General features: G+C 42.5%; 1 protein-coding gene across 1 annotated transcript in view; it reads right to left on the reverse strand.

The window, feature by feature from the left end:
* Nucleotides 1-13,653, reverse strand: part of COL4A6 (collagen type IV alpha 6 chain) — a 323,388-nt gene that overhangs the window by 26,704 nt on the left and 283,031 nt on the right. Inside the window, exons 24-27 of the mRNA XM_058658671.1 lie at nt 7,350-7,421; nt 6,986-7,093; nt 5,765-5,986; nt 5,228-5,389 (exon numbers count right to left, since the gene is read on the reverse strand). Coding sequence (XP_058514654.1) covers nt 5,228-5,389; nt 5,765-5,986; nt 6,986-7,093; nt 7,350-7,421 — 564 coding nt within the window. The remainder of the gene's footprint in view (nt 1-5,227; nt 5,390-5,764; nt 5,987-6,985; nt 7,094-7,349; nt 7,422-13,653) is intronic.

Below are 13,653 nucleotides of genomic sequence, written 5' to 3' on the forward strand. Positions count from 1 at the left end.
GTTCATTGAATAGTGATTTGTTGCTTTCCTTGAATACTGTGTTACATGTATAAAGAAGATGAAATGGAAAAAAAAAAGACTGAATGGGAAGTGGCCACATAATAGCTCTCTGAGTCATGTTACTGTTTTCAAGTTAGTTACTTCATCAAAAGAAAAGAAAATGGGACTAAGTTCCATATATGTAAGCCTTTATGCTGTTATAGCAAAGTGAGCCAGTACAGAGAAAAGGGGATACATCTAGGATAATTGCTCAAAAAAAGCACATTAACCCGAATGCCTGTTGGTTCACATAACTTTAGCAAATCTTTGAGAAGTAAGCTGCTTTAAGGTTGTTTAAAAAGGGGTTAAAATATTCTCAATATCATTCAAATATATTCATACCTGGATTGGCTGGCCAGAAAATGTGATACTCATCTTTGTTGCATACTTGAAATCATGAAAGTACAATTTTGGCTCAGATACAGAAAATACAGATGAAGGTACTGTACGGTATTTATTGTTTCCTGTATATTAAGTACAATAAACTGGCCTTTATAGTTTTCTGAGAAGAGTGATTTAAAATGACAGTTATAACATCTAATATCTTAGTTTCTAAATCAACATAAGTACTGTAGTAAAATATGAGTTGGGTATGTATGTAAATAAGATAAATGTTTCTAAATATAAACTCAACTACTCTTAGCATCTAACGTTCTATAAAACAGACCATTCGGGTCTGTTAAATATGCTTTTATAAATTTTGCATAAATGATAAAAATTCAAGACTGCTTGGAAATAATTAGGGTTGAAATTCCTTATGTCTTCTCATTTAGACTACTTTTTCTGAATTTAGTTACTTTTAAAGGATTATTTCAAACTTTAAGATAAGGAAGCCAACAGGCAGGGGAGACCATAATAAAAGGGAAGCTACAAATATGAGACTGTATTTTTGGTGAGGAAGGTGAAAAAGATCATTTGTTAAGAGAGAAAGCATTACAAGTAAATGTTTTGTCCTGAAGTAAAATGACTGGATAGGAAAAGAAAGAGCAAAGACTAAAGGTTTAAGTAAGTCACAGAACGTATGAGCAAGCCACAGAAGTTTAAAAATAATAAATCTTAGAAATTTTTGGTGACAAAATTTACTATAATTTAAATTATAAAATGTCTAAAAATTGGGCATTAATATCAAAGATACACTACCGTAAAGCTAGACTTTTATCCTCTGTGTTAAAGTAATAAGGCTTTCTGTTAGCAAAAAGGTTTGTGTTGTTTTGATCTTTTAATTTCAAAATCTGCTTTTCTTCAATTCTTTCAATCATTTCTAGACTGTAGAATTTCCTTCTTTGCATTTTGTATTTGGTGACTCTCTCTCTCTCTCTCTCTCTCTCTCTCTCCTTTTTTTTTTTTTTTTTAACTTCACAGTCAGCCTTCTTCCCCAATAGTTCTAATTTAGCAGGACTTGTTTATTTTAGGGGCTGGTCTCTCTCTCTCTCTCTCTCCTTTTTTTTTTTTTTTTTAACTTCACAGTCAGCCTTCTTCCCCAATAGTTCTAATTTAGCAGGACTTGTTTATTTTAGGGGCTGGTGTGGCGGATCAGCAGGCTAGCCCTCTGAATTACAGCGCTAGTGTCCCATATGGGCACTAGTTCTAGTCCTGACTGCTTCAGTTCCAATCCAGCAACTTTCTTATGACCTGGGAAACAGAGAAGGATGACCCAAGACTTTGGACCCCTGCACCCAGGTAGGAGAGCCGGAAGAAGCTCCTGACTTCTGGCTTCTGAACAGGCTCACCTCAGCCCGTTGTGGTCCTTTGGAAAGTGAACCAGTGGATGAAAGATCTCTCTCTCTCTCTATCTATCTTTTTACCTCCAACTTTCAAGAAAAATAAATCTTTCAAGAAAAAAATGATGACATCCTGCTTTTTGTAATAAAATGGATGCAATTGGAGACCATTATGCTTAGTGAAATAAACCAGTTGTAAAAAGATGTTGTGTGATTTCTCTGATTTATGGTAACTAATATATTCAGTCCAAAATATGTAATGTGTAGGAGTGAAATTCACATTTTGAGATTTGATTATTGTTTGCAGCTCTTGTATATGCTCCTGAATAGTGGTTTTTTTTTTTTTACTTATCAATTGTTAAATTATTTATTTACTGGAGAATGAAGCTCATGAATATAAATAAATCAATACTATATCATTGCAAAACTGAGGAGAAAAATAAGAAAGGAAAAAGGTTAAAGATGGGAAGTGTCATTATGTTCTTAAACCTCTATGAATTGCATGAAAGTCCTTTCTATAAATCTAAAACAATTAAAACATACAGATTATCTAAACATACAGCTTTAGAAAATGCTATACGCATACATACAACTGGCTCTTTTTGTCAGTTTCTGAGTTCTATAATTTTAACCATAGCTATTTTAAGTCTTTTGTCAACAAAATTCTAATTTTTTAAACAAAAAAGTTCTAATTCTTAAAGACATTTGCAGTCAGATTTCTGCAGAAGACTAAAAAATACTCGTGAATACAGGATTCTAAGCGTTCCAAGATCCATGGATAAATAAATATTTCCAGAACACTGGTAAAATACTAAATGAATGTATATATCTACTGATGAGGATCAAATAAGACAAGAATTAGTCACAAGAGACTAAATGAATTAATGGAATGTATGGATTTATTTTTTAACTAGAATAATATTAATCCAGCAGTTAAATACTCCATCTTTCAGGTTCAGGAAAACATCTTTGTTGTTCTTTCTATGGTTTAGAGCAGATTTTTGCAAACAAAGATGGACATGCTTATTCTCTGTCCCAACCCCAAATTAATTCCTCCAAAGTTTTGGTTAGTATTTTTACTTTATGTGGCAATGTGAATGTTTGTATATGTTCAACAAGAATTTGTCCTCTTCATAACATTATATGTTTGCACACATTTGTATGCCTAAAAATTATGCAAAGAGTGCCTGTCTTCCTTCAAGAGGTCCAAGCAAAGCAGTGAGTAAATGTAGTTGTCACTTCCTATTGGACCCTAAAAGTGTAAGAGATAACGTATTATAATGTAAAAAAGTCTGTCCTCAACTGTTTTTTTTAAACTCTGAGCATTTTCTAAATGTGAGATTGCTATGTCATAATATTGTATTTAATGCAAATAGCCTATCCTACAACTACAATATGTCTCCTTTTATGTTGCCACTCTGGTCATTGTTTAAGACACAAACTCATTTTTTTATGTTCCTTTTGGGTTTTCTGTATATTTTCCTTTTAGGCTTTGTGTCTGTTGAAAATAATGCTAACCTGGCACTTTGAGATGCTAACTCATGCCTACAGAACACATAAAATGTTTACTAATGAGCTCCTACTGAATTTAACCTAAGAACCACTCCTCTAAAGCCTCTTTGTTGGTCAAATGTGGCTGAAAGGTTTTTTTGTTTGTTTTTACGCTGACTGCTAGTTGTCAATCACATTTTTTGACGTGGGATCAGATCAGATCAACAAACAAGACAAATCCAACAGAACAATGAGAAACAAGCAGAACTTAGTTGCAGGATGATTTATCAGTGGTGTTTTCAGAAAAAGATCTTGTTCACAATGAGGGAATAAAAATCATGATGGAGTCACTGGTGTCAACCTTAGACCAAATTAGCAAAGCTGTAACAAAAGACTCTGCCAGACATTCAACTTCTAGTGGAAGGGGACCCACTTCCATAAGTGAGATGCTAATTAGGTTTGATGCTTAGCATTATCACATACAATGCTAGAATCGATATACAGTGCCTGCTACGAGGTGGTAAATAAGCACCTGGTCCTCTTTGTACTTGAGAGACAAGGATTAGGACTGGGAGAATTGAATCAAAATACGTGAAAAGTAAATTACCCATGGCACATTTGACAAAAATATGAATATTTTCACCCAAGGCTGGCTGATCTAAGAATAATAGACACCTGTGATATACATCAGAAGACAAAATAGTTCACTCTTGGGCAGCCTGTTCCAGTTTATAGAGCTCACCATGTGCTGCCTCTTCTGGAACAGAAGATAACTTACTGGCCTACTTCTGACAATATGGGGAAATATCAGCCAGCAGTCCTCAACTGCTTTCCCAGGCCACAAGCAGGGAGCTGGATGGGAAGTGGAGCTGCCGGGATTAGAACCGGTGCCCATATGGGATCCCGGAGTGTTCAAGGCGAGGACTTTAGTCATTAGGCCACTGTGCCGGATCCAATTATGGCCTAGTGGCTAAAGCAAAGCAGTTGAGGATGACCCAAGACCTTGGGGCCCTGTGCCCACATCGGTGGGGCGGGGACCTGGAGGAGGCTCATGGGCCCCTGGCTTCTGACTGGCGCAGCTCCAACCATTGTGGTCGCTTGGGGAGTGAATTATTGGATGGAAGATTTTCCTCTCTGTCTCTCCTCCTCTCTGTATATCTGACTTTCCAATACAAATAAAATAAATCTTTTTAAAAAAAAAAGAAAAAAGAAAAAGAGAGGTCCCTAATCACCAGCCATATAGCCATATGAGGTTCTAATCACTTGGACATATGAGGTCATTTGTTTCTACACTGCATAATATCTTCATGTTTAGTCTTGCCTTGCAGGGTTTATTTTCCATGAGATCTAGGCTTGGAGCAGAAAGCAACTATCACCTGCATGGGAACTCTCAGAGTGATTGACGCCCAAGTTGCCATCACAGGATCACCAACCAAAGGAAGGTCATGAGCTTTGCTAACTATCTAGGGACCTGGACAAGAACTGACCATGCATCCCTGAATCTCTACTTCAGTTCATAATAACCTTCACCCCTAAGCCTGGGGGTGAAGCGATAGCTGCCTGACTCCTTGTCCTGTTTTGCAGTAAACATCTCCTTTCTTCCACTCCCCGGAAATCAATGGTTGGATTTTTGCACATTAGATGAACAGACCAAAATTGTGAGAGTTTTGTGCTGATTCTCCCAGCCAGTTTTGGGGCTGTTTTATATCATCACCCCTGCTATGGAAGAGAAGAGGGAGGTTGATGCATGAAAAGTGGGGTGTGGATCAGATGGGAGGGGACAGAGAATGATATGTGATGATATTTTGGAAGCTGAATGCAACAGTCTGTTCTGCTGGCACTGCTAGGCTGACGTGAAATTTGAAACGTGAAACAGTAGGCCAAGTCACATTCTAAATTCTGATCATTCAAACAATTCTTGAACTATACGGTGCCTGGACTCCTGCCCTGGCTGATTCCCCCTGTGAAGGACATACCTGAAATGCCTGGAAACCCTGGTGCTCCTGGGAGTCCAGATTTGCCTTTGATGCCATATAGATCATTAGGACCTGAGGGGCCTGGCTGGCCCATGTGTCCTGGTGAACCAGGGCTGCCCCGCTCACCTTTGGGACCTGGCACGCCAGATCTCCCATGCAAACCTAATAGAAGGAAGAGGAAGATGATCACAGATCAATAGAAAGGACGATCTTCCCAATTTCCAACATAAGAGCTTGACCCAGGGCTCATATCTGGTGCCACTGTGTTCTCAGCTCCAACCTTTTTGGTATTCCTGGCAGTAAACCAGAGACTTTGCTAGAAATGTGACCATTGGTGTGGTCACTTCTGCCAGTACTAAGCCCGGAAAATGGATTCTGACAATTTAAGGCCAATTTTCCTGAATGGAGGGCCACAACCAAATTATATTCCATTTGAACTCCCTCACCTCAGATTCATGCAAAGGTTTTATGCAGGTAATACCAGTTACTTGTAAAGATCTCTGTAGGCTGTTAAATAAGGGCCAAAAAAAGAGTCACCCTTGGGTCCTGGAACGCCAGAGTCTCCCGGAAGTCCTTTGTCTCCAGGCAATCCCTGTAGGCCTTGCTTGCCCGGAGCACCATTTTCAGCATCAAAGATGTCACCAGGGGTGCCCTTGGAACCTGGTAAACCTGGACTGCCAGCCTTTCCAGGCAAGCCATCTTTTCCAGGGAGCCCAGGAAACCCAGGCAAGCCCTTCTCCCCACGAGGTCCAGGAAATCCTGAATGTAAAGAGGCAGAAATAAAAGACCATGGGTTTAGAGGTGATTTGCGTTGGGGGAGACCTTGGATAGGTTTTCCTAACATGAACTGAGCATGTTAATACTGTATGTTTTTTCTCTTGAATATCATTTGGTTCTGATTCAACTTGTGCAGAAGCAGGTACTACCCATGCATGACCCGGAGAAGGTTCTAGGTCCACAAGGCTTGCCTTTAGGCAGGGGTAAACACATGTTTCTGGTCTCTTGCGCTGGCTGAGAGCACAGACCTTTGGAATCCATCCCTTTTGGAGTCATCCACCTCCTGCTGTCATGCCTTCTTCTTGGTTGGATGCAGAGGGTGTTGGAGGGGGCTGAGGCATCAATCAATAAACCCAGGACTCATGGCCCCCGTGAACCCAGAAACTAAGCCCAGGGGTGGTTTTCAAAGCTGCCCAGGAATCAGAATGGCCTGTCCCCCAAGAGTGTGACCAGGTGATTATCAGCTGGCTGCATATGGCTGAGAATGAACATTTCTAACAAGCACTCAGGTGATACTGATGGTGACTTAGGGAGCACAATTTGGGAACCACAGATACCCAGTAGAACCATGACATCCAGTTTGCAGGAACTAGATATGAGAAAAGGGATACAAATGGACAACTCCCCTTTATCTGAATCTATGACAAGTTGATCCAAGAAACTGCTACAGAACTAGCAGGCAAGCAACCTAGCATAGTCTTGGTTCTGTTTCTAGGAAGCTTTATGACTTGGGCAAGTTACTTTGCATCTGGACCAAGTTTTCTCACCTGAAAGTCAAGTGGGTGTCCCAGCTAATTTCCAATAGCACTGAGCACTCTGATACACAGCCATTCGAAGCTCTACACTCTGCCTTGCCTGGGTATAAAATCAAATCGCCCTAACCATACCACAAAGCAAACCTCAATTTCTGTAACTGGCAGACAGCCACCACAAATACACTGCAACGAAAGCATTCCCTGAAGGAGGAGCTCCTTTCCTTACCTGGCATTTCAGGGAGGTGAACCAAGCCAGGGTTTCCTGGTGTTCCTTTACTTCCACGTAATCCAGGCTGACCAGGAGTTCCAGGGAGGCCTCGGGCTCCTTTAGGCCCTGAAAACATCAATGTAAGTATTGAGGGGGGAGGAAAAGCAGCATGACTGGCTATGATTTGTGATGTTCTGTCAAAACCCCTAAGCTCCTGGAGAACCTCTCCTGTTCTCAGCTTCCCATGCTGCCCCTTCCAACAGCCACTCTATTGCCTCAATTCCTAAGGTGCCCTCAGGAGGACTGGGGATCCCTGATGAGCTATGCTCTACTTTCTTGGGCTCATGGCCCTAAAGAGTGTGCCCAGCTTCTCTTTCCATACCTGGGAAACCAGGAGCTCCGGGAGATCCTGATGGGCCATACAATTCAGATGTAATACAAGGCAAGGTGATACCTACAGATGGAAATATAGATGCATCTCATCAATTCTCCAAATCAGGAGCTATTTCTTCCCACCTTTCTCCTTTAAACGGGATGCCCAGTTTTTCCCACATGGTAGCTCATGCAGAAAAATCATAGCATCAGAAGCTCTTGGGATTTTCTATCAAGGTAATTGTCTATATATTAGAATGTCTCTAATGTTCAAGGGCCGAGATGTTACATACCAAGTCAGTGAGCAAGTAATGACCTATGCAGCAGATGTTACCTACCAAGGTTTCCTAGATGGGCCGTGCAGGAACAGCAAAAAACAATAGTCTATTCACTCTGATTTCAGATAGAATACCTTGCTAGGATGATACTTGGAGTTAGTTCCTAGGGTCCCAGGGATTTTTTGCTATACCTCATTTGAGATATATATATATATATATATATATATATATATATATATATATATATATATACTGAAATCTACTGATCGACCTTGGCCATGTAAACCTGTGTGTTTGTACCAGGAAAACACATAAGACTGCTCTCTTGGCCATGGCAGACAAATTCTGACCCTTTCCCTTAGCTCGTCAGTTAAACCTGTCTTCTCAAGGAGATGGGGTAGTAAATTTCAACTTTCAAGATGTCAATATTGGCATGCATAGTCCTTACCTTAGCAAATTCTTCCTTGCTCATTCATGAAGCAAATAAAATATTCTATAAGATCAGAGGGGAGGTTTAATAAAATACTGGCAAATAAATTGTTTGTAGACTCCCTCAAGTACCATTTACCAACAATTGGTATGCTAATTAAAATGAGTTTTGCCTGTTCATTAAAGCAATCCCCCAAGGTCTGTTATAAACTACAGAGCCAACAGTGCTAATAATGTGCTATAGCATTTGCCTGTACTTAAAATACATCACAAATTGCATTTCTGAAAGAGGTACATAACCCAGGATTCAGACTGCTTACCCAAGTGGGGGTATTCTTCTCTCAAGCCCACCTCTATTTTCTAGTATTTTTAGCCCACTGATTCTATTACTACATCAAGATTAGGAATTGAGCAGTATAAAGTATTGGATCAGAAGATGGACTCTGAAGGCAGACAAACCTGAGGACATATCCCTGTTCTGCAACTAACTAACTATGGATGCAAGATATTTCAAATTCTCTGAGCCTCATAAGCAGAATGGGAATGACCCATCTCATAGGGTGTTTGTAAGGATCTCATGGAACAGTGCCGAGGGCACTTGGCACAGTCCATGGTCCTCTGGTGCATGCTCAGTAAATAACAGTTCTTATTTTCCCATCAAAGAGAAGTATTCAAAAACAGCTCTTGTAAGGCCATGCCCTACTGTTTACCACAGATTAGTAATACCAATGCATTGCCTAAGCAGCAGTTTTCTGCCTTCTAGATTTTAGGTTTCTTAGCAATATTTCCACAGGTTTAGATAGGGGGCCATCATCTGGGATCTTCATTCCACAAGTGGTTACACCCACCTCCATTGTGCCAGACATTGAGATGGCAGAACTATTTCTGAGAATTATTTCCCTACTATGGAAATACGCCCTATAGGTAAGCACTTCATGATGAGAGGTTTCACTGGGGTAGGTTGGGGGTGGGGAGGGCTTTCGATGCTATACGTAGCCGGGTCGTGGGAACTTTGAACCTAACAGTCTAACAAGAAAGGTCCTGCTGAAGACTCTCTTGCCTCTAACTCCCTCAATATGTTATTGCTTCCAATGTATAAGATTGACCACTGTAATTTTCTTGCTTTATGTTTTAAGAAACAAGCTTCAGGGGATGGTATTGTTGGGTATGAGGTACAATCACTGCCTGTAATGCTGGCATCCTATATGAGTGCTGGTTTGATTCCTGGATGTTCCAGTTTCAACCCAGCTCCCTATTTAATGCACCTGAGAAAACAGTGGAAGATGGGCCAGTACGTGAACTCCTGCACCCATGAGGGCGACCATAAGAAGCTCCTGGATCTTTGCTTCAATCTGGCTTTTGAGGAGTGATCCAGTGGATGGTAGAGGGAAGATTCTCTCCTCTTTCTCTTTCTCCTCTTCTCTTCCCCTCCCACGTGTGTGTGTAATTCAAATAGATTAAATCGTTTTAAAAATAAACGAGCTTCATAAAATAAAAATATTCCCAAACTGGGTCTGAATATGAAACTACCCATCCTCAATTTATAAAACCAGTTTTAGATTCTTTTCACTAATGACAGGCAAATTAAACACAAAGCCTTTAGATGATGGAGCTAAGGACATGTATCTGGAAGGGTTTCAAGGACAGCAAAGCAGTGATGAGAGGGATTTTATTTGGTTTCAATAAATGGGAAAAATGCATGTTCTTTAAATACTTTTGAATGTGTTGGTACTACAACAAGAATGCTTTATGTGCAAAGCATTCGCTCCTAAGACATGCCCTGGGCTATACCTTACTACAGTACTGCAATCCTAAAGTTTCTTTGTTCAAGGACTAGTACAATTTGGTACAGAAATGGCCCTGTGAACTTTATTTTGTTGACCCAGCTTGTTCTCAAAATAGATGAAATGTTGACAATCACCAGAGGATTTGGGAATAAATTTATAAATGCCATGTTATTGTAACTCAGCTTGCAACCTAGCTGCTTCCAAAATAAGTTGATCTGAAGTGAAGACTCACTAATTGGAAGAGGATCAGTTGAATGATCATAAGTAATGTCTCTGAGAACAGTGCTGGAAACAAAGTTCTCTAAAGCTGACAACAATCATGACTTCCAAAATACAAGACAATTTTGCCATATAAAAATTCTCATCTTTCATAGAAATTTGTGAAATGAAACACCAACTTGCTTTCATGAAAATGAAATGATCAAATTTTAACATGTACCATCATTCTTATTGCACAAATTCAACAAACACTGGATTTAAACAAAAATGTCACAAGATACAGTATCTTTTTCATAATTCTTCAAGTTGACAAGGTAAAAAGAGAAGTAGGTCTAAGAAATAGTCCCTTGATTATTGAGAAGGCCACTTCTCTTGAAAATAAATATTAGTTTCCTATGGAGCACTGCACTTGGCTAGGTAGACTGGTATCCAGTTCACATGTGGCTGGGAAAAGAAAAGCATTAATGGAAGGAGATATATAATATAAGTACCAAACACATTGGGAAAGTCTAGTAAAAATCTTAACAGTGAAACTGGGCTTATGTTAATCCCTCAAAGATGCATATGATGTCAATAGAAAAAGGAGGAAGAACGCTCTCAAAAAGTGTATTGGCAAGAATTTGTTGTTGCAAAAGAAAATATTATGTTTGAATACAATCAAGAAAACTGCTGTGTTAGATTTTTTTAAATTAGAGACTGTGAGATAAGATTGAAAAGGTTGGCTGTGTCTATGTTTAGAGACTTTGGAATTCCATGCTGTGGAGCTTAGATGTTATATGCAATGGGGACCATTTTTGGTTCTGGAGTGGGGAGTAACATGATGATACTGGTCTTTTTATGGGTATTAAATTGGCACCAGTGTGCAGAGTCGAAATGAATGGCAAAAGTCTGTTGGCAGGAGATGAGGAACTACTTTAAAAGTTATCATTCACTTACCCATACATCTATCGATCCTTCCAGTCATTCATCCATCCTTCCATCTATCAGTCCACTCAATCAACTGCCCATTTGTTCCAAATTATACATAGGTATTTGTAAACTAGTCATAAAATAAGGATAATTAAATAGCAAGAAGAGGAGGGAAAGAATATAAAGGAATTGCACCAATGCAGGTGCCTGCTGCCTTTGCATTGGTGTGGGCAGCTGGCTCGTGGGGGCCCGGGGGGTGCAGGGTTGCAGGGGACCTGGCAGATGGTGTCTGAGGAACCATATGGGGAATTGGGGCTCACGCCCAGGCAGGCAGAGTGATTCTGGAGATTTCCCCATGTGCTTGGTCCTAGGTGGGGTGGAGGGAGGAGAGAGGAGAGACCTAGGCTAGCATGCTGACAAGATGTGCTGGTGGGTCGCGCCTAGGGAACTTTGCATGGGCTTGGATCTTGGGTGTGCAGAGGGGTAGGATCTCAGGCCAGCACACGTGTCAGGAGCTTGGGACCCTAGCTGGTGGATAGACTCCAGCACACAACCCCACTGCAAGACTGGGCTTTGGAGGACTGGGCTGGAGATCTCATGCAACCCCCACCCCCAGGGTGCTAGGACTGTGGATTGCTCAGGGAAGGGAGTAAGGGGATGTGTGGGAGGGAGGACTTCTGAGGGAGTATCTTGCAAGTGGAGAATGGCTTTTGAGGGACTTCCATCAACAAGGTCACTGTACTTGCAGGCAAAGCAGGGAGCTGACACCAAGCGGGGAAACTGGAGGACCTTTCTGGGTCAGACCAACGCACCCGCCCATGTAGGAAACCTGAACTGGGCTAGTAGGCAAGAACCACCACTGACAACCACCCATTGGTGCTCACTAACGCTAGAGTTGGGGACCTGTCTGGCAGGGTTAGATCACAGAACCCACCAATGAGTGTCATAACATGGGATGGGTAATGTTAGGCTTGGCCATGACACTAACCAGCACACGAGAGAACCAGGTCTTGGAGAAGTTTCTATGGGGGATATGTGGGCTCACCCCTGTGGAACTGCAATTTCTACTTGTTTGCTCAAGGAGAGCTGGAGTACTAAACGGCTGAGCTAGGCATGGAATTTTCTGAACCTCATGGATACTGGGATTGGGAATAGGCTGGGTTGGTCCAGGCTATAGCACCTGAAAGCACACCCAATAACAGGGTATGGGACAGGCCAGGCCGCAACATCCAGCAGCTCATATGAAGGCTGAGACGGAGGATGGGGGGAGGAAGCGGACTATACTGGTTAAGGGCCTAGCACCCACTGGCACATGTGAGATATGGATCTGTGAGTGGGTCTGATGGGAGAACTTGGGGATTTCCCCTGATAGGTCATAGTTCCTGCTGATGAACATGTGATTTGGGTCTGGGTATCCGTCAGATTGGGCAAGGCAGCTCCACCCATCCACAAGGGTGTGGATTGGTTTTGGGGGATAGAGGGCTGACTGGGCAAAGTGGGGTCAAACCTTAGCACACTGGCATGTGCAGGAGCCAGGCTGGAATGTGGGGCATGTTGGGTTTGGTTGTGATACCTACCGGTTTGCATGAGCCAGGGATGGGGGCAGACTGGATAGGGCTAGGCTGTAGCTTCCACCAGCAAGAGTTGGAACTGGGGGCAGGCTTGGCCAAGCCAGGCTGCAGCATCCAATGGCAAAAGCCAAGACAGGGAGTGTGCTATGCCCAGCTGGATCAGAGCAACCATTGACAGAACGAGATCTGTGGCTGGGAACAGGCCTGGTGCGGGAGATAAGGGGACACCTTGGCTGGGTTGTGGTTCCCTTTGGTGAGCACAAAAGCCAGAATAGGGGTGGAGGTCTGGGCTGGATATGAGAAATGACTGCAGTGTCCGTCAGCATGGGTGTAGACTGTCTGGGCTGTGCCACACTGTGCTAGACTCAAGTACCCACTGGTGCTCATAAGAGGCAGGGTGAGTATAGGATGGGCTAGGCTAGGTCTTGGCACCTGCTGAATCATGCGAGAGCTGTCTCTGGTTGTGGACCAGGTGTGGCTGGAGTGTAGCATCTAATAGTAAGAATCAGAATGGATTTGGGCTGGTGGAAAAGGCCACTTTTCCTGCCAGGGCAGGGGGTGGGCCAAGTCAGGCTAGACCAAAGACCCACTGGTGTATATGAGATCTGCCACAGAAAGGAGACCTGACAGAGGAGCTTGGGGAACTTCTTTTCAGGACACAGTCCCTGAAGGTGAGGGCAAGAACTAAGGCTGGAAGCAGCCCAGACCAGGCCAGGTTACAGTGCCTGCTGGCATACGTGTGCATCAGGTCTGGGGGTGAGCCAGGCTGGGTCAGTTCATGACACTTACTGACAGATCTGAGAACCAGGAAGGAATACAAGAGTGGCAGGGTTGGGACGCAGCACCAGTCCACGTTAGTGCCTGGGGGCTGGCTTGGCTGAGCTGGGCTAGGCTGCAGTACCCACCAGCATGAGCTGGTACTGGGGGCAGACTGGGCTGGGCCATGCTACAGTACCCACCAGCAAATGCTGAGGTGAGACAGACTATGCCAGACTGGGTCACATCACCCACCAGCACACGTGAGACCTACAGGGTGGGGGTGTGAGTATGGTAAGAGTCAGTGTGGACTCCCCTGCTGGGCCATTGCTCCCACTAGTGAGTGTGAAAACTGAGACTGTGGG

The sequence above is a fragment of the Ochotona princeps genome, chromosome X, assembly GCF_030435755.1.
Source record: "Ochotona princeps isolate mOchPri1 chromosome X, mOchPri1.hap1, whole genome shotgun sequence".
In the NCBI taxonomy this organism is placed as follows: Eukaryota; Metazoa; Chordata; class Mammalia; order Lagomorpha; family Ochotonidae; genus Ochotona; species Ochotona princeps.